The sequence below is a fragment of the Diabrotica virgifera genome, chromosome 2, assembly GCF_917563875.1.
Source record: "Diabrotica virgifera virgifera chromosome 2, PGI_DIABVI_V3a".
NCBI classification, from domain to species: Eukaryota; Metazoa; Arthropoda; class Insecta; order Coleoptera; family Chrysomelidae; genus Diabrotica; species Diabrotica virgifera.
The window spans coordinates 61,428,265-61,450,189 of NC_065444.1; the positions used below are offsets into that span (position 1 = coordinate 61,428,265).

The window sequence follows — 21,925 nt, forward strand, 5'->3', positions numbered from 1 at the left end:
AGCAAAAGATAAGATGTACATAGTAAAAAAAAACCTTATCCATGAACCAATGTAATGTATAAGTATGTAACATTTAAGTGTATAGTTAATATTTAAAAACTTTAGTACAGCCAAAGACAAGACCATGTGGTAACAGTCACATATAAAAAACAAGTGGAAAAAAGCTGGCTTGCTTTTTTTTCCAAAGTCAAGAATGAACCAAGAAAAAAACCAGATTCACACTTCCAAAAATTTAGTAGTGTTTAAGCATACTTCATTTTAACCTTAGGCACATCATTAAATGAATATAGTGCTAATATGCAACTTCGAAAATTTAAAGTTGAATAGTTACCAGCAGGTCATCCTAGCCCAACGGACACACAAAAGAAAATGGAGTTTGAATTATCAGGTGTAAACTGACATCTCGCCAAGAGGCAGGCAACCTTTAAAAAATTTTATAACAAAGAGTGACTGACAACTGCAGCGCAGCGCGGTAAAATTTAAATTGATGTATTTAAAACAGTTATAAAAGTGTTTAAAAAGTGAAAGTAATATCAAGAAGTAATCAAGGGATGTACCTTATACCTCGTAGACAAGAATCACAGTTTATTTTAAACAAGTGAGGGCACTTCACACAATTATATGGAAAAGTGCCTACGTTAGTACTGGTCATCCAGTTACTAACGAATATATAAGATAGTACAATAGTATAACTCCCATATATCGCAGCTCAAAATGCAAGAAAAAATATGCAATAATTTAAGAAAATTTATAAATCAGTTTAGCAAATTGTAATTTATAATTAATATCAATAATGCAAAATTTTATCCTATGGAAAATTTTAAATTGTTCCATCTATTAAGTAACTGTTATTATCAAAAAAAAAAAGTGGGAAAAGCTTGAAAAAACCACCAAAAACTTTTTTACAATAAAATTTAAGTGTAATAACATCTACTGATTCCGCAAGATCAATATTAAAAGAAGTGGGAAAAGCCTGAAAACCACAAAAACTTTTTTACAATAATAATTTGAGTGTAATAATACCAACTAATTCTGCAAAATCAATGCATGGTATATTTGACTCAAGTTACTGATGTCAGTTCTCTTGTTAAGTACATTAGAGGTTTTTATATGAAACACATCTCTAAGAACTGTCTTTTCGACAGGTTGCGTTCATTGCAAAGGATCTTGGCTTCATCAAAGTCCACCTTATGTTTTGTATCTATTGCATGTTGGGCTAAGGCACAAGTTGGTTTTTTCAAATTGATATCACTACGGTGTGAAATTAAACGTGATTTTAAAGCTCGCTTTGTTTGCCCTACATAACATGCGTCACATTCAGCACAAGGTATGTGGTAGACCACATTAACCTGTTCCAAAGGGGACAAGGGTGTTTTAGTCTTAGAGAACAACTTCTCTAAGACTAAAACACCCTTGTCCCCTTTGGAACAGGTTAATGTGGTCTACCACATACCTTGTGCTGAAAGTGACGCATGTTATGTAGGGCAAACAAAGCGAGCTTTAAAATCACGTTTAATTCACACCGTAGTGATATCAATTTGAAAAAACCAACTTGTGCCTTAGCCCAACATGCAATAGATACAAAACATAAGGTGGACTTTGATGAAGCCAAGATCCTTTGCAATGAACGCAACCTGTCGAAAAGACAGTTCTTAGAGATGTGTTTCATATTAAAAACCTCTAATGTACTTAACAAGAGAACTGACATCAGTAACTTGAGTCAAATATACCATGCATTGATTTTGCAGAATTAGTTGGTATTATTACACTCAAATTATTATAATGTAAAAAAGTTTTTGTGGTTTTCAGGCTTTTCCCACTTCTTTTAATATTGATCTTGCGGAATCAGTAGATGTTATTACACTTAAATTTTATTGTAAAAAAGTTTTTGGTGGTTTTTTCAAGCTTTTCCCACTTTTTTTTTTTGATAATAACAGTTACTTAATAGATGGAACAATTTAAAATTTTCCATAGGATAAAATTTTGCATTATTGATATTAATTATAAATTACAATTTGCTAAACTGATTTATAAATTTTCTTAAATTATTGCATATTTTTTCTTGCATTTTGAGCTGCGATATATGGGAGTTATACTATTGTACTATCTTATATATTCGTTAGTAACTGGATGACCAGTACTAACGTAGGCACTTTTCCATATAATTGTGTGAAGTGCCCTCACTTGTTTAAAATAAACTGTGATTCTTGTCTACGAGGTATAAGGTACATCCCTTGATTACTTCTTGATATTACTTTCACTTTTTAAACACTTTTATAACTGTTTTAAATACATCAATTTAAATTTTACCGCGCTGCGCTGCAGTTGTCAGTCACTCTTTGTTATAAAATTTTTTAAAGGTTGCCTGCCTCTTGGCGAGATGTCAGTTTACACCTGATAATTCAAACTCCATTTTCTTTTGTGTGTCCGTTGGGCTAGGATGACCTGCTGGTAACTATTCAACTTTAAATTTTCGAAGTTGCATATTAGCACTATATTCATTTAATGATGTTGCCTAAGGTTAAAATGAAGTATGCTTAAACACTACTAAATTTTTGGAAGTGTGAATCTGGTTTTTTTTCTTGGTTCATTCTTGACTTTGGAAAAAAAAGCAAGCCAGCTTTTTTCCACTTGTTTTTTATATGTGACTGTTACCACATGGTCTTGTCTTTGGCTGTACTAAAGTTTTTAAATATTAACTATACACTTAAATGTTACATACTTATACATTACATTGGTTCATGGATAAGGTTTTTTTTTACTATGTACATCTTATCTTTTGCTACATGTCTTTTTAAGGTAACGCTAGTGCTTTTTTACCTCTCTTTTGGATGTTGTTTCTTATAACACTCTTTTTGTAGATGAACTGATGATGTCTACTGAGCAGTAGACGAAACGTCTTCAATAAATAGATGAAGTAGCTGAATTCTTTGTCTCTTTTTTCACCCACTTGACCGATAAAACCCTACACTTACGAGTGCTCCTTTGTTATATATATATATATATATATATATATATATATATATATATATATATAACAATAAAACACTGAAAACGTTTGTTTTCTATACTTCCACAAAATTTATTACAACTATGTAACTACAGCTGTTTCGGCAGAGTGCCTTTCTCAAGTGATTTAGATTACTATGGGTTTGGCTTTTTAAAGTCTTTAACTGAAGAGGTTGAGGAGTGGGGAGCTGTTTGTCTCGAGTTGGTCATTCAGAATTATATCTGTATTTTTCAATTTATTAATTTCCATACATTCTAATAACGATAGCTTAAGGCCTTTATTTTGAATATGCAGAATTTGAAACTGTTCATTAAAAGAATGATTACGATGATCTAGCTAGAAGGTGAAGTGCGTATGTAGAAGTGTCCGTTATTTTATTATTGAATAATAATATATTTATTTATTTTTGGTTAAAAGGCGTGCTTATTCATCTCGTAAAAGGGTTTGATTGTTTGGCCTAGCGAGGGTTTGTTGACCGACCGACGCCTGCTGCGAGTGTGTGAAACGACCCGTGGTTGTATCTCGACTGCCGTGGCTGAAAAAGACCACAAACGCTAATATGTTTGTGTTTCTACCATCTGGCCAGAAAGGCAATAAATTATTTAGATCTGGCGTTTAAAAGTTGAAACGTTTCTGTAGTTTTAAGAAACATCTTAGAATGCATTTCCAAAGTGAGTTATTGACATAAGGTGTGATAAGGTAATTAATTTATAGGGAATTCAGTTTGTTAAACTGAACACACCAAAAACATCTGGTTATAGGGCAGTCAATGAGGGTATTTGGCTCCGAATTCCACCCTATTATATCGATTTACTTGATATTTTCGCAGCAAGTAGGGAATAGCTCAATAAACAAAGTCTACCCTATGCCGATGTGCGCTTTTATCTTGGTGGTGGTTCCCACCCCTTCTCGGGGGTGAAAAATGTTTTGGTTAAAATAGCCACGGAAAAGGCTAGAGAACCTAATTTTAAGCAAAAACTGCTCTATGATTATTTTTTGAAAACTCAATACTTGTTGAGTTATTCGTGGTTGAAAATTGGGCATTTTCATTGAAAAATTCTCGGACGGATTTTTGCGAATACCTTAAAAACTATGCATCTAACAAAAAAACTATATAAAATATTTCTGTAGGTTATAAAAAAACAAAGAGATTCGTTCCTTCATAAATCTTCTAGTTAAAATACAAAGAGGGATATGGTAGGTAAGAAGAGTATGTTTTTTTGCTGCATGCTCAAATCGGTGTATTCAACTTGAAATAACAGAGAAACTGTCGATTTTAGGTGTACAATGATACTAATAACTTTTGTAGTGCTTGAAAAGACCTTTAAAATGAGCACTACTAATTGTCAATTACATGCAAACTAAGCGAGATATTCTGCAAAAAAATTAATGACTAATGTATTTTAAGAAGAAATGAGAAGTATATTTAACCCCTCATCCATCAGCATTTAAATACATCGTTTTCCTTCTACAATACTTTTTATTATAGTGTTATTTCTATGTTCAAAAAGTTGGGCTGGATTAAAATGAATGGTTTTTGAAAAAAAAAATAAGATCAAATTATAGAGCGCATTTTTAAATTTTCTTAAAAATCTTCCTTTCCTCCATGTAACTCGAAAAAGATAATAAATACGAAAAAAAGATACCACACAAAAATGTAGGGCTTTTTTAGATAACAATTTCCTTTTTATTTTTCATTACTGTATCTCTTATCATTTTCAAGTTACATGGAGAAAAAGGAAGATTTTTAAGAACATTTAAAAATGCGCTCTAAAATTTGATCTTTTTTTTTTCATAAACCATTCATTTTAAACCCGTCTAACTTTTTGAACATAGAAATAACACTATAATAAAAGGTATTGTAGAAGGAAAACCATGCATTTACTTTTTGGTGGATAGGGGTTAAAATTACTTCTCATTTTACTTAAAATACATTAGTTATCAATTTTGTTTGCAGCATATCTATTGTGCGTCCCACCTTGACTTTACAGTACAGGTTCTTATGACAAACAGTGATGCCAAATTTTATCAGAAACAGGTTTTAAGCAAACATACTTTTTTCTATAGGATAACTATTAATAACTTAGGAATTAATATTATTGACATTTTGTGGCTGTTAGGGGTTCTAAAACATTTTTTTTTCGAAAAATACCTTTATGTAAACAAAAAAATAATTTTGTATAAAACATTTAAACTTGACTGACAATATATTTGATATTTTTCTTGACATTACTTCAGAACTGTCTATACTGTCAATACATAAATTAACAACCATAGAACAACATCCACTTTTAATGTTGAATATTCTAACATTATTAACAAAAAAAAAGTTATTACGCTTATCGATTATAAAATTGCTGATTACTTTTCGAAAATGACTATCACTCACAAAAAAAAAAACAATGAAAAATATTGTAACGGGTTAGTTTTAATTTAACATTTTTAGGGACCTACATTTTTAGGACATTGGTAATGTCCGTTTGAAAATTCTTTTGAAGAAAATCGGCATCGCCGCGCTAAAAACTCCCGTAAGGATTGTATTGCCGTATGTTCGTGTACTGTAAAGTCAAGGTGGGACAGACTATAGGTTAGTTTTGATGTAATGGACCTTTAATATAGCTCATTTTAAAGGTCGTTTCAAGCACTACAAAAGGTATTAGTAGCATTATACACCTAAAATCGACCGTTTCTCTGTTATTTCAAGTTGAATACACCAATTTGAGAATGTACCAAAAAACAAACTATTTTCACCTACCATATCTTTTTTTGTATTATAACTAGAAGATTTATGAAGGCAAGTGTCTCTTTGTTTTTTTATAGCCCACAAAAATGTTTAATATAGTTTTTTAGTAAGATGAATAGTTTTTAAGGTTTTCACAAAAAACCGTTCGAAAAGGTATTATGTTTCAATGAAAATGGCCAATTTTCAACCACGAATATCTCAAAAAGTATCGAGTTTTCAAAAAAAAAATTATAGAACAATTTTTGCTTAGAATTAGGTTCGCTACCGAATTCCGTGGTAATTTTAACCAAAAAATGTTCCACCCCTAAGAAGGGGTGGGAACCACCTCCAATATAAAAGCACACATCGGCATAGGGTAGACTTTGAATTAGGAGAAAAGTAGAGGCTAGGCCCAAAATTTCATTAAAATCCATGCAGTAGGATAGAATTCGGAGGTAATATCCTATTCTTGATCCCATTGACTGGGGTATTAGGGATACATTTGTATATTAAATGTGAATTTTATATGACCCATATTATTTCGTTTTGAGAAAAGTTATGAAAAATTAAAATTAGCAAAATTAGTAATTAAAGCGTGTCGCTACAAGTACAAAAATTTGTGCTTTGGTCTCTAACACGTTTCAACGTATTTGCAGCTCGTCAGATCAGTGTAGGGCGAAAACAAATTCGAACATAAAAGTTGACTTTACCCCTCTGGGTAAAGGAAACCACTGGGTCACTGTCAACTACTTATCAACCGCTAAAATGTAGTAGCTCCAATCTTCCAGAAAGGGGCCTGCTTTTCTGTCTCCTAATTTATCATGAACCTACCACCATTTGGCGGGCTCCAAGTATAGCAAAATACGTCATGGTGAAGCCGACGCACAAGTTTTTAGAGACAAATGGCATGTCATTGATCTTTTCTAGAAACGTGTTATGCCATGGTTAGTCTAAAATAAATACCAAAAGGACTTGCGTCTATAGTCAGTAGACTTGCGTCAGTAGTTACACACGTGAATAGTCTGTAATACACAAAATGTGACATGTACGTGCCATTTTTACGAGGAACGTAACTGTTTAGCGTAAAAATGTGACATTTATGTAACATTTCGACTAAAAACGTGACATTTTACGTCGATGTATGACATTTACGTATCAAAGGGGTCATACCGGGGTCTCGCATCCCATTTCCAACGAGACCTCATACGTCACTATCCTATGTCGCTCAAACATAATTTGACATAATTTTGACAACGTCAAAAATGATAAAATTAACCTTAGCTTTTTAAATCATTTTCTTATAAGAAACAACATGGGGCACCTCCACCAATGAGATCGTTTTCTCTACGTCCCATTACCTTTTGCTGTTAGAAAACAGTCACTAGCAAAATACAAAGAAAAGTTATTTATAGTCGGTTCGCTAAACTCAGACACAACTGGTTAGTGGTTTTAGTAGGTAATTTTTTGTTTTTTGCCAATTTTGCCAAAATTGGCAAAATTACTAATTATTTAGTAATTATTAACTATTTAATAATTTTTTTTTGCCAATTTTACCAAATTGGCAAAATTACTTACTAACATCACTAGCCAGTGGTGTCTGAGTTTAGCGAACCGACTATCCAGCAATTTTATTGCTGGAATCGAATCTTATGATAGTATATATTAATAATATAGGTATGCAAAGTCCGCAGATTGTGTGCTACTTTTTTATATACCCTATTCCACGAACATACGCCTGTTGTGTATTATCTCGACAACGAATATTTTACTGTGCAAATTATGAAGAACGAAAGTAAATTGCAAAATACATTGTTGTTTATTGGAACAATTATTAGAGCCATTTACTTTCGCACTTCTTATGTTGCACACTAAAATATTCGTTGTCGAGATAATACACAACAGGCGTATATTCGTGGAATGGCCCATATTCAAAATGGCGCCCGAAAATCGTGTTTTTTCAATTTTTGCTCTATAAATCCAAAGATTTTAACTTTACACCAAAAACACTCAAATAAAAATTCACTGTAATTAAATTCTGCATAGACATATTTTTCCCGATTTACTTCGACGAAAATTTTCCCTGGAAAATGCAGGGTTTTCCAACAAAATCTTTAATTTTCAACTAAAATTTTAGATAAGTAATTGTTTATCAATAATTAAATAACTTGGTAATATAAAAGCTCTTTTCGTATAGATTATAATTCCAAAAGCCGATGGAAATTTGAATGAACAGTTTAGCAACAATTAAATTGTTAATTAAAAATTTACGGTCACTATATAACCACAATAATTATGATACATAAGAATAACTACAATTTTTGTATAAAAAGACACCGTAGCTATCAATGTACTTTACAGAATTGAAATTGGACTATTTAAGCGGCCTCAGGAATATTTTAAAATTATAAACAATTTTTTGGCTTAAACACAAATAGAATATCTCGAGAAATATTAAATTAAATCACGAAAACGGTATTGGAAAAAAGCGGCAGTACGCTTTTTTTTTTAAGAAAAAACGTTTAATTGTGATGAGTGGTTCCTGAGATACGACCGGTCAAAATTGACCGGCATTTACGGCAAAGATATAAACAATAGGATCACAATTTTCGAACCATCACCTTTTTATTTTTGTCCACTTTCTCCACACCAATTTTCATATCTTTAAAATACTCATATTATATATTATTATAATAAAAAACTATCGATATTACCAGTGAAAATTGCAAAAAATAGCAAAATTCCTATCAAAAATTAGGTTGGAGAAAATGTAATCTCAAAGTTTAAAATCGGCATACGTTAAAAAAATGCATTTTCTCGGCTTCCCATGGAGCAATTTTCTTCATTCTTTTTTTGTTTCCAAGTAACTCGAGTAGACCCATCTAACTAACTCATTAATAAATGTCAAACTTGCTTTTGTTTTGTTATAATAAATTAATTTATGTATTATAACAAAATTTTTTAATTTATTTAAATAAAGATTGTTTAAATAATTATACAGCTTTCAAATGAGAATATTTGTGTTTTTAACATTAAAAGGTACACTTGTAGTAAGTTTATCTAAAAAAAGTCTACAACTAAAAAAAAAGTAGTTTTTTTTCTTGTAAATAAATTAATCCATTATAAAAAAACAAAAGCAAGATTGACATTTAATAATGCGTTAGTTAGATGGCTCTACTCGAGTTACTTGGGAACAAAAAAATAATGAAGAAAACTGTTCCATTGGAAGCCGAGAAAATGCATTTTTTTAACGTATACCGATTTTGAACTTTGAGATTACATTTTCTCCAACCTAATTTTTGAATTTGGAATTTTGCTATTTTTGGCAATTTTCACTCGTAATATCGATAGTTTTTATTATAATAATATATGTTATTTTTAAAGTTATATACAGATAAATTCAAATTTAAAGGGAACATACAATTTACATGTAATTCCGCTCCACGCAGTTGGACAACATAAAGTTGTCAAAGAATTATACCATAAAAATCAAATACTCAAGCGGGCTACTGGATTCTGAACTATTTCATCAGAATCGTCACTGAAAGTCGAATAATGTCGAATGGTACAATGTTGCCAAAATTATCGTTTTTTGTTGGAAATGATTTCTTCAACTAAAAATGCCAATCTATTTTGTATTATAGTAACAGAGATAATAGTGATCTATTATAAATAGTAATATTATCGTAATAATAATTAGTCCATGTGGTGAGACCGCTTTTGTCTGGAAAAATTTCTGATTCGGTTTCTTTGTGGATTCCTATTCAAAAATGTCCCCTTTAAACAAATCTAAAGGGTGCCGGGCGCAATTTTTGGGCAGAAATTGTTTAAACAATTTTTTTAAACAAATACAAAAGATCACGTTTTTTTGCTCGAGAACATATTATTTTTTTAGGTTTTCTGTGTCATTCTAAACAGGAAAAGTATCTTGCAATTTTTCTTAAAAATTGAAGTGATTTAAAATCTGAAAAATACGAAAATAAGCATTTTTGAGGCTTAAAAACTCATATTTAAATTAGTATTTTTGAGGTTGCCAGATACTTAAATTGAAGATTAAACATTCATCTTCCAGATTCTGAAGAGTGATCGCCTCTAACCTTAATTTATATCGTTGTTTTTTAATTGTTAAATATACGTGTTTATCTGATTTTTTGCCAGTGCGGCGGCTCTATTTAAAAAATCTCCAATTTTCCTCCGAAAAATATTTTTTCTAGATTCTTTGGGACATTCTAAATAAACTAAGTTCCTTGACATTTTTCTCAAAAGATAACAGTTTTAAAGTAATAAGCGATTTAAAATCCGAAAAATGCCAAAACAACGCATTTTTGGATTTTAAATCGTTTATTACTTTAAAACTGTTATCTTTTGAGAAAAATGTCAAGGAACTTAGTTTATTTAGAATGTCCCAAAGAATCTAGAAAAAATATTTTTCGGAGGAAAATTGGAGATTTTTTAAATAGACCGCGCCGCACCGGCAAAAAAATGGGATGGACATGCATATTTAACAATTAAAAACAACGGTTTAAATTAGGGTTAGGCGCAATCACTCTTCAGAATCTTGAAGCTGAATGTTTAATCTTTAATTTAAGTATATGGCAACCTCAAAAATACTAATTTAAATATGAGTTTTTAGCCCTCGAAAATGCGTATTTTCGCATTTTTCAGATTTTAACGCCTATAACTCGAAAACTATCAATTTTTGAGAAAATTTACAAGATACCTTTCTTGTTTAGAATGACCCACAAAACTTAAAAATTTATGTTTCGGAGCAAAAAAACGTGATCTTTTGTATTTGTTTAAAAAAATTGTTTAAACAATTTCTGCCCAAAAATTGCGCCCGGCACCCTTTAGATTTGTTTAAAGGGGACATTTTTGAATAGGAATCCACAAAGAAACCGAATCAGAAATTTTTCCAGACGGAAGCGGTCTCACCACATGGACTAAATTTATTTTCATAAAAAAATAAAAACAATACAAAATAATAAATAACCATCAACTTCTTTAAAAAATATGAAACATAATATTAAAACTTATTTAAGAAATAACAAATAAGTGCTACTGTAGTATGCGGTCTACCGTGGGATGCGGTGTATAAACCCCATATGTTACAATGCCGACAAAAAAATCTTTACAAAGTGAATAAAACGGATAAATCATAAGAATTATTATTTTAGTTTTACAAATTAATACTTAATTTAAACCTGGATCATGAAGGTTAACATGATGAACAAATTAGAAGCCTTTGAGATGTGGTCGTATCGTAGAATGCTCAGAATATCTTGGGTTCAACGCATTTCAAACAGAGAAGTCTTAAACAGAGTAGGTCAAGGCGAAGGTGATTTAACCAAGATGATAAAAAAGACAAAACTTGAATATGTGGGGCATATAATGAGAGGTAGCAGATACAGGCTGCTGCAGTTAATACTCAATGGAAAGATCGACGGAAAAAGAGGAATTGGTCGGAAGAAATATTCATGACTCCGAAACCTTCGTCAATGGACTGGCTTATCAGCAGATCAATTATTAGATTCCGCACAAGATCGAGAACGATATCGGCAAATTGTTATGGAAGCTACCCACGCCTCAAATTTGGGCACGGTACTTAAAGAAGAAGAATACTTAATAATAATAATTTAATTTGTCGTATTAATTTGCTATTTTATTTCGAAAGAAGCCAAATTTGTGGCTAATTCGCAACTGAACTAGTAAATTGATATGACAAAATATTAATTTGTAAAATTAAAATATTAATTCTTCTGACTTTTGTGTTTTATTCATTTTGTAAATATTGTTTTTGACGGTACTGTATACGTATGCGGCTATTCACCATAATATTTTCTCAGAAAGGTTTACACCTTTGTAGGTAAAATGTTTATTGATAAGTACTAATAAACATTATACTACCTACTACTATTTAGGAATATACAATAAACTTTATGCGAATTTAGTTTCTTTACCATTATGCAAATAACACCGTACCTACTTTATGCGAATTTAGGTTCTTTACTATTATGCAAATAACACCGTAATATTTTCCCAGGGTATGCGTAAATATCAACCCCTCTTTTCAAATAAAATGGCCTGGTAGATTTAAAAAAAATTAGTTAAGTCTTGACTATCAACATCACATACAAAAAAAATATATGTAACCTGATTAGTTCTAAAAGATAAAGCCTAATTATTATGAAGTAAAAATTAATGGTTTTTATTTCAGAGAGAAAAACAGTCAGTGATCCTTGCATATAAGTAAAGAAATAAGTTTATTGTATATTCCTGATTATTTCATTCATAGGAGATTCTGACCAATAGAAAACTACAGAAATAAAAATTAAAGTGATAATTTTTGATAATATATATAACAAGTCAAATATTTATAACAAGTGTTTGGTTAATTGTATTAATTTGTACTTGCATAAATAAATTACAATAAAATTTTGGTTTGAACAGTTTTATTCACGAAATAATCGCAGCAAATTGCACTCGATCTCTAAAATTATTATTGAATTTTTGCCCTCGTGACACTTTGACATAATTTCACTCCCCTTCCGATCGTGAAATTAAAACTGTCAAAGTGCCACTCGGGAAAAATTCGATAATTTTAGAGCTCTTGTGCAATTACTACTGAAAAGATTTATTAGGCACTACGTAGCAATAAACATTTTGCCTTTTTATTGCCTTTCGTTATTGTGTGCAAACTTTTCTGAGAAAATATTAAGGGGTTTTTTAACCGCCCAGGTAGACCGCCAGCTATAACATAATGTTTGTTTGTTTTGGTGTTTGTTTTGGTTTACAATAGTCCTTTTCAAATCCTGAAAAAACTTGAAAAATTTAAACGCAGAATGAAAGATTACATTATTACCGACGGCCCAAAGTTCCTTAGAATAAACAAAAAGTCTCTTTTCTTTTTTTTTTCTTCATTCCCGTAAATTATTAAAATAAACATTATAGAAGTTTTCAGGGACTTTTTGCCCTCGGTAACAATGTAATTTTTTATTCTGTGTTAAAATTTTTCAAAAATATTTATTAGTTTTTTTAGGATTCGAAAAAAATATGCATTTAAACATTAACCCGAAATTTTATGCACACGCTCTTTATTTTGAAAATGCAGAGACTTTAGAGAGACGTGACAACCCTGTTAAGCGATCAGTGTACGCTCTTCGGCTACTTTCGGGCCTTTCGGCCCGACTCGGGCGAAAAGGAGAGGGCTTCGCAAAAGAAGCATGTTGTTTGCTGCGTGTCAAATAATTTATCGTTGTTGTATTTCTGGTGTCGTGTCGAACTTTTAACTGGTCCGCTGTTTTAAATGTAGGTTCGCGGCCCTGTGTATGAGCTCGCTATGTCCCATTTAAATCTGAATCTATCTGTATATGTTATGACTATTTTAAAGATATGAAAATTGGTGTGGAGAAAGAGGACAAAAATAAAAAGGTGATGGTTCAAAAATTATCATCCTATTGTTTATATCTTTACCTTAAATGCCGGTCAACTTTGACCGGTCGTACCTCAGGAACCACTCATCATAACTAAACGTTTTTTCTTTTGAAAAAAGCGCCCTGACGCTTTTTTTTCCAATACCGTTTTCATGATTTAATTTAATTTAATATTTCCCGAGATATTCTATTGGTTTATAAGCCAAAAAATTGTTTATAATTTTAATATATTCCTGAGGCCGCTTAAATAGTTAAATTTCAATTCTGTAAAGTACATTAGATAGGTACAGTGTCTTATTATACAACAATCATAGTTATTCTTATGTATCATAATTATTGTGGTTATTATAGCGATCGTAAATTTTTAATTAACAATTCAATTGTTGCTAAACTTTTCGTTCGATTCCATCGGCTTCTGGGATTATAATCTATATGGAAAGAGCTTTTAGACTACCAAGTTATTTAATTATTGATAAACAATTACTTATCTAAAATTTTAATTGAAAATTAAAGATTTTGTTGGAAAAACCCGCATTTTCCGGGGAAAATTTTCGTCGAAGTAAATCGGAAAAAACACGTCTCTATGCGGAATATAATTACGGTGAATTTTGATTTGGATGTTTTTGGTGTAAAGTTAAAATCTTTGGAGTTATAGAGCAAAAATTGAAAAAACAAGATTTTCGGGCGCCATCTTGTTTATAAAAAAATAGCACACTATCTGCGGACTTTGCATACCTATATTATTAATATACAATCATAAGATTCTATTCCAGCAATGAAATTGCTGGTAAATAACTTTTCCCAAAAATGGCCTATTCTCCGATAATCTGCCCAGACTATAATAGGCAAACAAATTGATTTTACCGAAAGTAAATATGATCTAAAAATTTAATTTCTTAAAACTTACCTTTAATAAATCCACCGTTGCGGAAAAAATAAAATCCATATCCTCCTTGTCCCGAGCCAAAGCCATATTAGCGAAAGTATTTAATAAATAATACACCTCAGCATCTTCCAGAGTGCCCAATTTCTCCTCGAACTGACTCCTCAATTCCGACTCCCAGATTTTCTTTCGGTAATCCTCCGTCGCTCGATTTAGAATATCTACAGCATGACTGTCTACGCTGTGTAAGAAGTAAAATATCTTCCACAGACCCTTCAAAGATACCATGTTGTATGGTACTACGGCGAGGAATTGCCAGGCGCCGAGTTTTTGGGAGGAATAGAGATAGTATATGGCTCGAAGGAAAAATGCGTCATATTCGACTTGAAGACGTTCTAACATCGCCATGTCTTCAATTTTTTGGACCTAAAATAATATATTTTATTCAAGAAAGTATGCTACACATTTATTTCACAATACAATTTATGTTTACCAAAACAGGTAGTCTGGACCTTCGAATAAATGAAGAGAAGACAAAATACATGCTAGTAACCAAGACCAAATCCAAGACTAAGAGTTAGGCAGAACATAACTATTAATGGCTAGTGTTGGAAAATTCTCGAGAATGAAAAATCGGAGAATATTCTCAAGAATATTCTCGAGAATATTCTCAATATGAAGAATTTTCTGAGAATGAACCGTATGACGCGCTTAGGGATATTGTTATAGATGAAATAGGGTATTAAAAATCATGAAATTATAACAAAATTATGAGACGACACAACAATGTTCTTTATATAAAAAAATACAAAAACAACAGAAAACACAAAATTTATTTGATAAAAAAACGAAAATTTTCTTCTTAACAGCAAATAAGGGATGTGGTGTCTAATCTGAAAAAGATGAGGCCTCAGATTCAGAATATATTTATATCATTAGCTCATCCTGGTCATCTACATTCTGCATTTCAATGTACTAATGAGAAGTTGTGGGATTTTGTTTTTCACGAGTCGCCAGCTCAGTCATGGATTAGTTTATGTCTAATAATTTTAAATTGTGAGCAATAAAAGTTACCTTACCAGCCCGTTCAGCAGCAAGCCGGTTTCTTTTAGAGGAGTTTCAGCACTTAACCATTAAATACTGAAACTTCTTTTAGTCGCTGCACTGGATGAAGGCATGCTTAATAATATCAACTGATATTTTAGTTAATTTTGTTCCGAAACATGTACCTTTCCACCATATGATTAGGTCTAGTTTTTCAATTGATTTTACAAAGTATGGTTTTCCAAAAAATACCTCCTAGGACCGATAAAGTGCCAAATCTGCCATTATTTCAGCCGACTCATCATATTTTAAAGTTGCTAAATTATCTATAAACTCAGTTCCCTCAACTTGTTCTTCTCTACATGAGCACCATTCTAAATATTTGCACGTTAATATAGCACCAAAACAATAAATACTGACACTGTAAACACCCTAGCTACTAGATGTTTGGGATGCAAAAATATACTAGGTGAATTGACAAAAACAATATACATATGTTTTTTAAAATAATAATTTGACTCATATCTAGTTTTTATTTTTATTTCGGTTTTTGTAAATATAGAAAATTCTCACCGAGAATTTTCTGGCAGAGAATATTCTCGTTCTCCAGAATATTCTCTTCTTACATCACTAGACCAGTAAGGATCTGTGAAAAAACGTCTATTTTTGGATGTGAAAGGTGGCATTCGGATTTTTGCAGATAAAGTTAGGTGACACCTTCAGTAATAATAATTGACTTATGCTCCTTCTCAAATATGCCCGGAACATTAATAAAAAAATTAAAATATTTAAAAATTTCTAAAAACGTTGATTTTTTTCTGCTTTCTTTGCTTATAACTTTAAAACGATTCGTTTTGGAACACAGTCGTATAGAAATAAAATAAAGATAATTAAATTTTGTATAATATACGACTGGTCAAAAATGTCTTAACGTATTACCTTTTCTGCAACATAGCAATAAATACAAAATAAGAGGGTAAAATACGCCTGTTGTTATTCAATGTTTTTAACCACTTTGGTGGCACTTAGAACCTTAGTAATTCACTTAGGAAATTACTTGTAACATACTTAAACCGTGTACCAAATTTCATTAAAATCGACCTAATAGATTTTGCATGATAAATTTGCAATTTAAATGTTTTTAAAAAAGTTCAAATTTTTTAAAATCTTTCTGAACAAAAAGTAGACCATTTAGAAGTTGTCTAATTTTTTTACATATAAAGAGGTGCTCTACCTATCTAATACACTTTACAGAATTAAAATCGGATTATTTAAGGGGCCTCAGCAATGTTTTATAAACTTATAAACAATTTTTTAGTTTATAAACAAATAGCTTTGTTTAATAATAAAAAAATAATTTTTAGCAATGCAAATAATTCAAACCGGTATAATTTGACTTAAACTTTCAAATGCTGTCAGCAGAATTGCTATTTTATTTTTTTATCAAAAGTTATTCACGTTCAAAAATTGCAATTTTTCGAATTTTTGAAAGTTCCACTGCGTTTATCTCGAAAACTATGCATTCTACGAAAAAACTTGTAAGAACATTTTTTGCTTAGAATTACCCAAGAAATACAAAAAAATGTTTTATTTTGCGAAAAATCGATGTTATGTAATTCCTCAAGTTCTTTGTTTATAACAATCTTATCGACATCCGGATCAACTGTTACCCAAAAAAATCGTGTTCTACGGGTCAAAAAATACATAAAAATCTTGGGTAAGTCCATCTAAATAAAGGAGCCCGTAGCACCCCCTCCTGGCCACAGGACTAATTTATTTATAAGCCAAAAAATTGTTTATAACTTTAAAACATTGCTAAGGCTGCTTAAACAATCCGATTTCAATTCTGTAAAGTGCATTAGATAGGTGGAGTGCTTCTTTATATGTAAAAAAAAATTGACAAATCTTTGTATGTTCTAGTTTTTGTTGTGCAAGATTTTAAAAAATTTTAATTTTTTAAAAAAAGTTTAGATTGCAAAATTATTATTCAAAATCTAGTAAGTCAATTTCAATGAAATTTGGTGTACGGTTTTAGCACATTACAAAAATTTTCTAAGCGAATTAGGAAGGTTCCAAGTGTAACCTAAGTGATGGAAAATCATTGAATAAGGACAGGGTTGTTTTGCCCCCTTATTTTATATTTATTGCTATTTTGCAGCAAGGGTGATAAATTAAGACATTTTTAACCAATCGCATCTGATAGAAAATTTAATTATCTGTTTTATTCCTATACGACTTTGTTCAAAAATGAATCGTTTTAAAGTTATAAGCAAAAAACTAGAAAAAAAAACAAAATTTTTTGAAATTTTTAAATATTTTATTTTTTCTATTAATGTTCCGGGCATATTTGAGAAGGAGCATAAATCAATTATTATTAACGAAGTTATTACCTAACTTTATCCGCAAAAATCTGAATGCCACCTCTCACATCCACCTAAAAACAGATCCTTACTGGTCTACACTATTAATGACCATAACTTCGAAATAGTAAAAAAGTTTAAATATCTGGGGCGGTAATTACAGATGACAACCTCATGGAAAAAAGGTCTCAGTAAGGATAGCTGCGAGGAATAGAGCATACTCCCTATCATCATTATTAAGATCTAGCTGCTAAAAAGACAATGTAAATTAAGACTACATGTCAATTATTCGCCCAGTTTTTACGTATGGAAGTAAGAATAAAAATAAGCTGTTAGTATTTGAAAGCAGAGTTCTCAGAATGATGTCGTCAGACATATAAAAGCTAACCGGATATGATCAGAAAGTCATGTGGTAAGGTCAGAAGAAGATAATAGAAGAGTGTTAAAGACAGTATTTTTTGAGTAGAAGATCAGTAGGCCGTCCCAGAAAAAGATGGAAGGATGATCTTGAAGCCGATTTATCTAGGATTGGGGTACAATAGGAATACGTGGAAAGAAAGCTTGACAACAATTCTCTTCAAAAAGGGAGACAGGGAAGATCTGAAGAACTATAGGCCAATTTCCCTGTTGTCCCAAATGTACAAACTGTTTATGAGAGTAATAACTAATAGGCTATCGTCGAAGCTTGATAGCTATCAATCGGTAGAGCAGGCAGGATTCCGAAAGGGTTACAGTACAGCGGATCATCTTCTTACAGTCAGAACGCTAATAGAGAAAGCCAATGAATATCACTTGAACTTATACATCGGCTTCGTTGATTATGAAAAGGCATTCGACTCCATAGAACTTTGGGCAATAGAAAGAGCTATGAACAACTGCAGGATAGATTCTCGATACAGAATGCTCATACATAATATTTATAAGAAAGCTACAATGAAAATACAAATAGATGAGAAAACCAAAGCTATACCAATCAACAGAGGAGTTCGCCAGGGAGACGTTATTTCACCAAAGCTGTTCACACTGGGACTTGAAGACGTGTTCAAAGACATTAACTGGGTAGATAAAGGAATAAATGTTAATGGAAGAAAACTGAGTCGTTTGAGATATGCTGACGACATTGTAATATTCGCTACAAGTTTAGAAGAATTACAGACCATGATGACGCAACTATTTCAAGCTTCGGAAAAAGTAGGTCTTAAGATGAACTTGGAAAAAACAAAAGTAATGACGAATACACCGAGAACATTACAAAAATAACGTTGAATGACATAGATTTAGAAACAGTAAGCGAATACATCTACCTGGGACAGATAATGAAAGTTAACAAAGAAAATCAACCTGCCGAAATTACTAGAAGAATAAGGTTAACGTGGGCAGGATTTGGAAAATTTAGTTGGATCTTGAAAAACACTAAAATAGAACAATATTTGAGAACCAGAGTTTACGATCAGTGTATCCTCCCTATATTTACGTTATGGTTCACAGACGTGGACACTCACCAAGGCCAATATGGATAAAATAGTAAAGGCACAGAGAGCGATGGAAAGATCAATGCTCGGGGTGAGGCTCATAGACAAAAAAACAAATACATGGATTAGAAGTAAAACCAAAGTAAAAGACGCAGGAGAACATGCTGCCAAATTAAAATGGAGCTTCGCAGGACACAATGCCCGACCGAAGGATAAAAGATGGAATCACGAAATACAACAATGGAGACCGTGGTTAGGAAGAAGAAGTAGAGGAAGGCCACAAATGAGATGGGCCGATGACATAAAGAAGTTTGGAGGACACAACTGGAAACAGGTGGCGCAAAATAGACAACACTGGATTGAATTGGGGGAGGCCTATGTCCAAAGTTGGATTACTGAAGACTGAAGAAGAAGAAGAAGGGGTTCAACAATGGAAAAAGGAAGCGCAAGATCGTAGAAGATGATGAGCTATAATGGATGCTGCGAAGACTTACACTGAGTTGTAAAGCCAGTCAACAAGAAAAAAAGTTAGGTTCTGTTAAATATGAGCGGGCGGACCTTCCGCTTTAGTTATTGTAGAAGTAGTGTAGTGTAGTCTATTGTAGAAGTCTGGTTAAGGAAAATCAATTAAAGAATAAAGCAAATACGTAAAAGCAATGTATCTAAAAAAATAAAATAAAAGAAGTTGAGAGAAATTGAGATAACGCACATTTATGTAATATTTATAAAAACGTGATTTTTGTGACACCGTTTATAAAGAAGTACATTTTTCTTAGTTACCTTCAAAAATTGTTCCCACTGATCAGTGGCATACTGCGCCACATGACGAATGAACCGGCTTAATCGTTTTGAAAATTGATTGTATCTTGGTTGGTCATACGTTTTTATTCCTTTATGCAATATTCTCAAAACTACTGTAGAGAAAGCCAAATATCTCAATATGTGGTGTTCGGTAACTGCTGCTACATCATAAACATCCTGAAAAAGTAGTAAGACATGGTTTTATTCAGTCATTAAACAAATACAGTGATGAGTGCGCGAATAACCGGCAAAATAACTCAAAAGATGGAAAATATAATACGTTGTGACATAAAAAGAGATGAAACTAGTAGAGGTGGGAAATTATCAATTGAAACCTATAAAATTTACAATATATTGATAATTTTCCACGTTTAGACGTATCGGAGAAGTTTGCCAACTGCCACAGTTTGACTCCGATACGTTTAAATGTGGAAAACTATCAATATAATGTATAAGTTTCTATTAAATTGATAACATAATATCAGAACAATTACCAAAAGCAGACAGAACAAAATAGTAATAAATACATCATTTACAACATGTTACTATTTCTTGTAGTCTTTCATTTGATTTTGAACTTCTTCGGAATTAGTTATTTTTCTACATCTCTATTGAGAGATGTACAATGTACAGCTGGTTCCTAAAAAAACTGATACGACTCTTAAAGCATATTTTGTAGAAAATTGAGCAGTGTATTTTGACGGATAAATACTTTATTTATTTAAAATTATTTACATACTGTCACTGTCAAATCTTAAAATTTGTCAGATATCTTATTTTGTTCAACCCAATGAACTGTCAACACGGATGGAATGGCCCAGTCCCATTCAAATAGTGAAGCTAGATTGCGGCCAACATACAAGAGAGAGGTCCTAGAGAGAGACAGAGCTTGCCAGGGAAAATTTGACTTCTTCATTGGTTGGATATTCCTACAATCTACAACTACCACCAGAGTTGCCAGATGTGATTTTATAAATCCCCCACTTAGAAATTGAAATTCTGTCAAATTAAGCTCAAATCCCCCAATTTAAAATGTTTTCCGCATGTTAATAAATTAGTAGTCAAATGTAGAGAACAGAAAACCAAAAATATATTACTTATCAACAAAGGGCCCTGGTAATAATTCATAGGTAGTATCTTCTTCGATTATATGAGAGTATAATATACAGTTCTATGTACATTCGCAAATTTAATTTCCCATGACTCCTTAAAATCTTCCATAACTCTCCTCCCAAAAAATCCCCCAACCATTTTTGCTTAGAAAAAATCCCATAGCCGCTTTTAAATTACTCCAAAATTGTAGCAAAATACCCCAATCTGGCAACCCTGACTATGACTATCAATTTGTTTGTTTACGAAAGATGGCGATTATCTTCTATCCTTCCCTGACTAGACTCTCTCATCCTGGCCGCATTAAATTCGCCTCATGGCCATTCCATCCGTGTTGACAGTTAATTCGTTCAACCTCAAATGGCTCCACATGCTAGTAAAGAACTAAAAGTAAGAATTGTAACGAAATTAGAAGATGGTTGGTCACTATCTGCCGTAGCGAACCATTTTAACGTAAGCAGAGCAACAGTTTTTAATATTAATAAAAGATGGAGAGAACAAGAAACTCTCGAAAGAAAACAAGGTTCTGTAAGACCAAAAATATCTACCGCTCATGAAGATAGTACGCTTCTGGAGAGATTAGAAGAGAATCCTTTTGAAGATGCGAAAACTACAAGAGCTAAAATTCTTTATAAAATGCAGGAATTCAAAATAATATCCTTAATAATAATTATTACAATTTATGAATAATTCATTTAATTATTAACATAATATGTAATCAGTTGTTTGTTTGTTTATTTTATTATTTGTCTGTCATAATAAATATATTATAATGTCAAACCAATCAAATACACTGCTCAAAATGATCAAATCTTACTAAGAGTTGTATCAGTTTTTTTAGGAACCAGCTGTACATTGGGAAATAAATGTTTTTTATATAAAAAAAATATTTGGTAATTTTCAATCATGATGTAAGACTATTAAATTTAGTTTTGAAGCTTTGTGAATTGATTTATTAATTTATATATTAGATATCAATACAATTGTAAGACAAACGACAGCGGTCTGATAAGTACTTGGCCTCACCGTTCGATGACGCCACTACCGCAAGAGAAATAGGCTATCCTATAATACATTCTGTTAGATGGCTAATGTA

The 21,925-nt window shown here is 31.7% G+C and overlaps 1 protein-coding gene across 2 annotated transcripts in view; it reads right to left on the reverse strand.

The window, feature by feature from the left end:
- LOC114329297 (ectopic P granules protein 5 homolog) overlaps positions 1–21,925 on the reverse strand; it is a 143,165-nt gene that overhangs the window by 97,025 nt on the left and 24,215 nt on the right. For both annotated transcript variants that reach the window (XM_050642598.1, XM_028278344.2), the window contains exons 6-7: positions 19,699–19,896; positions 14,067–14,468 (exon numbers count right to left, since the gene is read on the reverse strand). In XM_050642598.1, the coding sequence (XP_050498555.1) occupies positions 14,067–14,468; positions 19,699–19,896 (600 nt within the window). The remainder of the gene's footprint in view (positions 1–14,066; positions 14,469–19,698; positions 19,897–21,925) is intronic.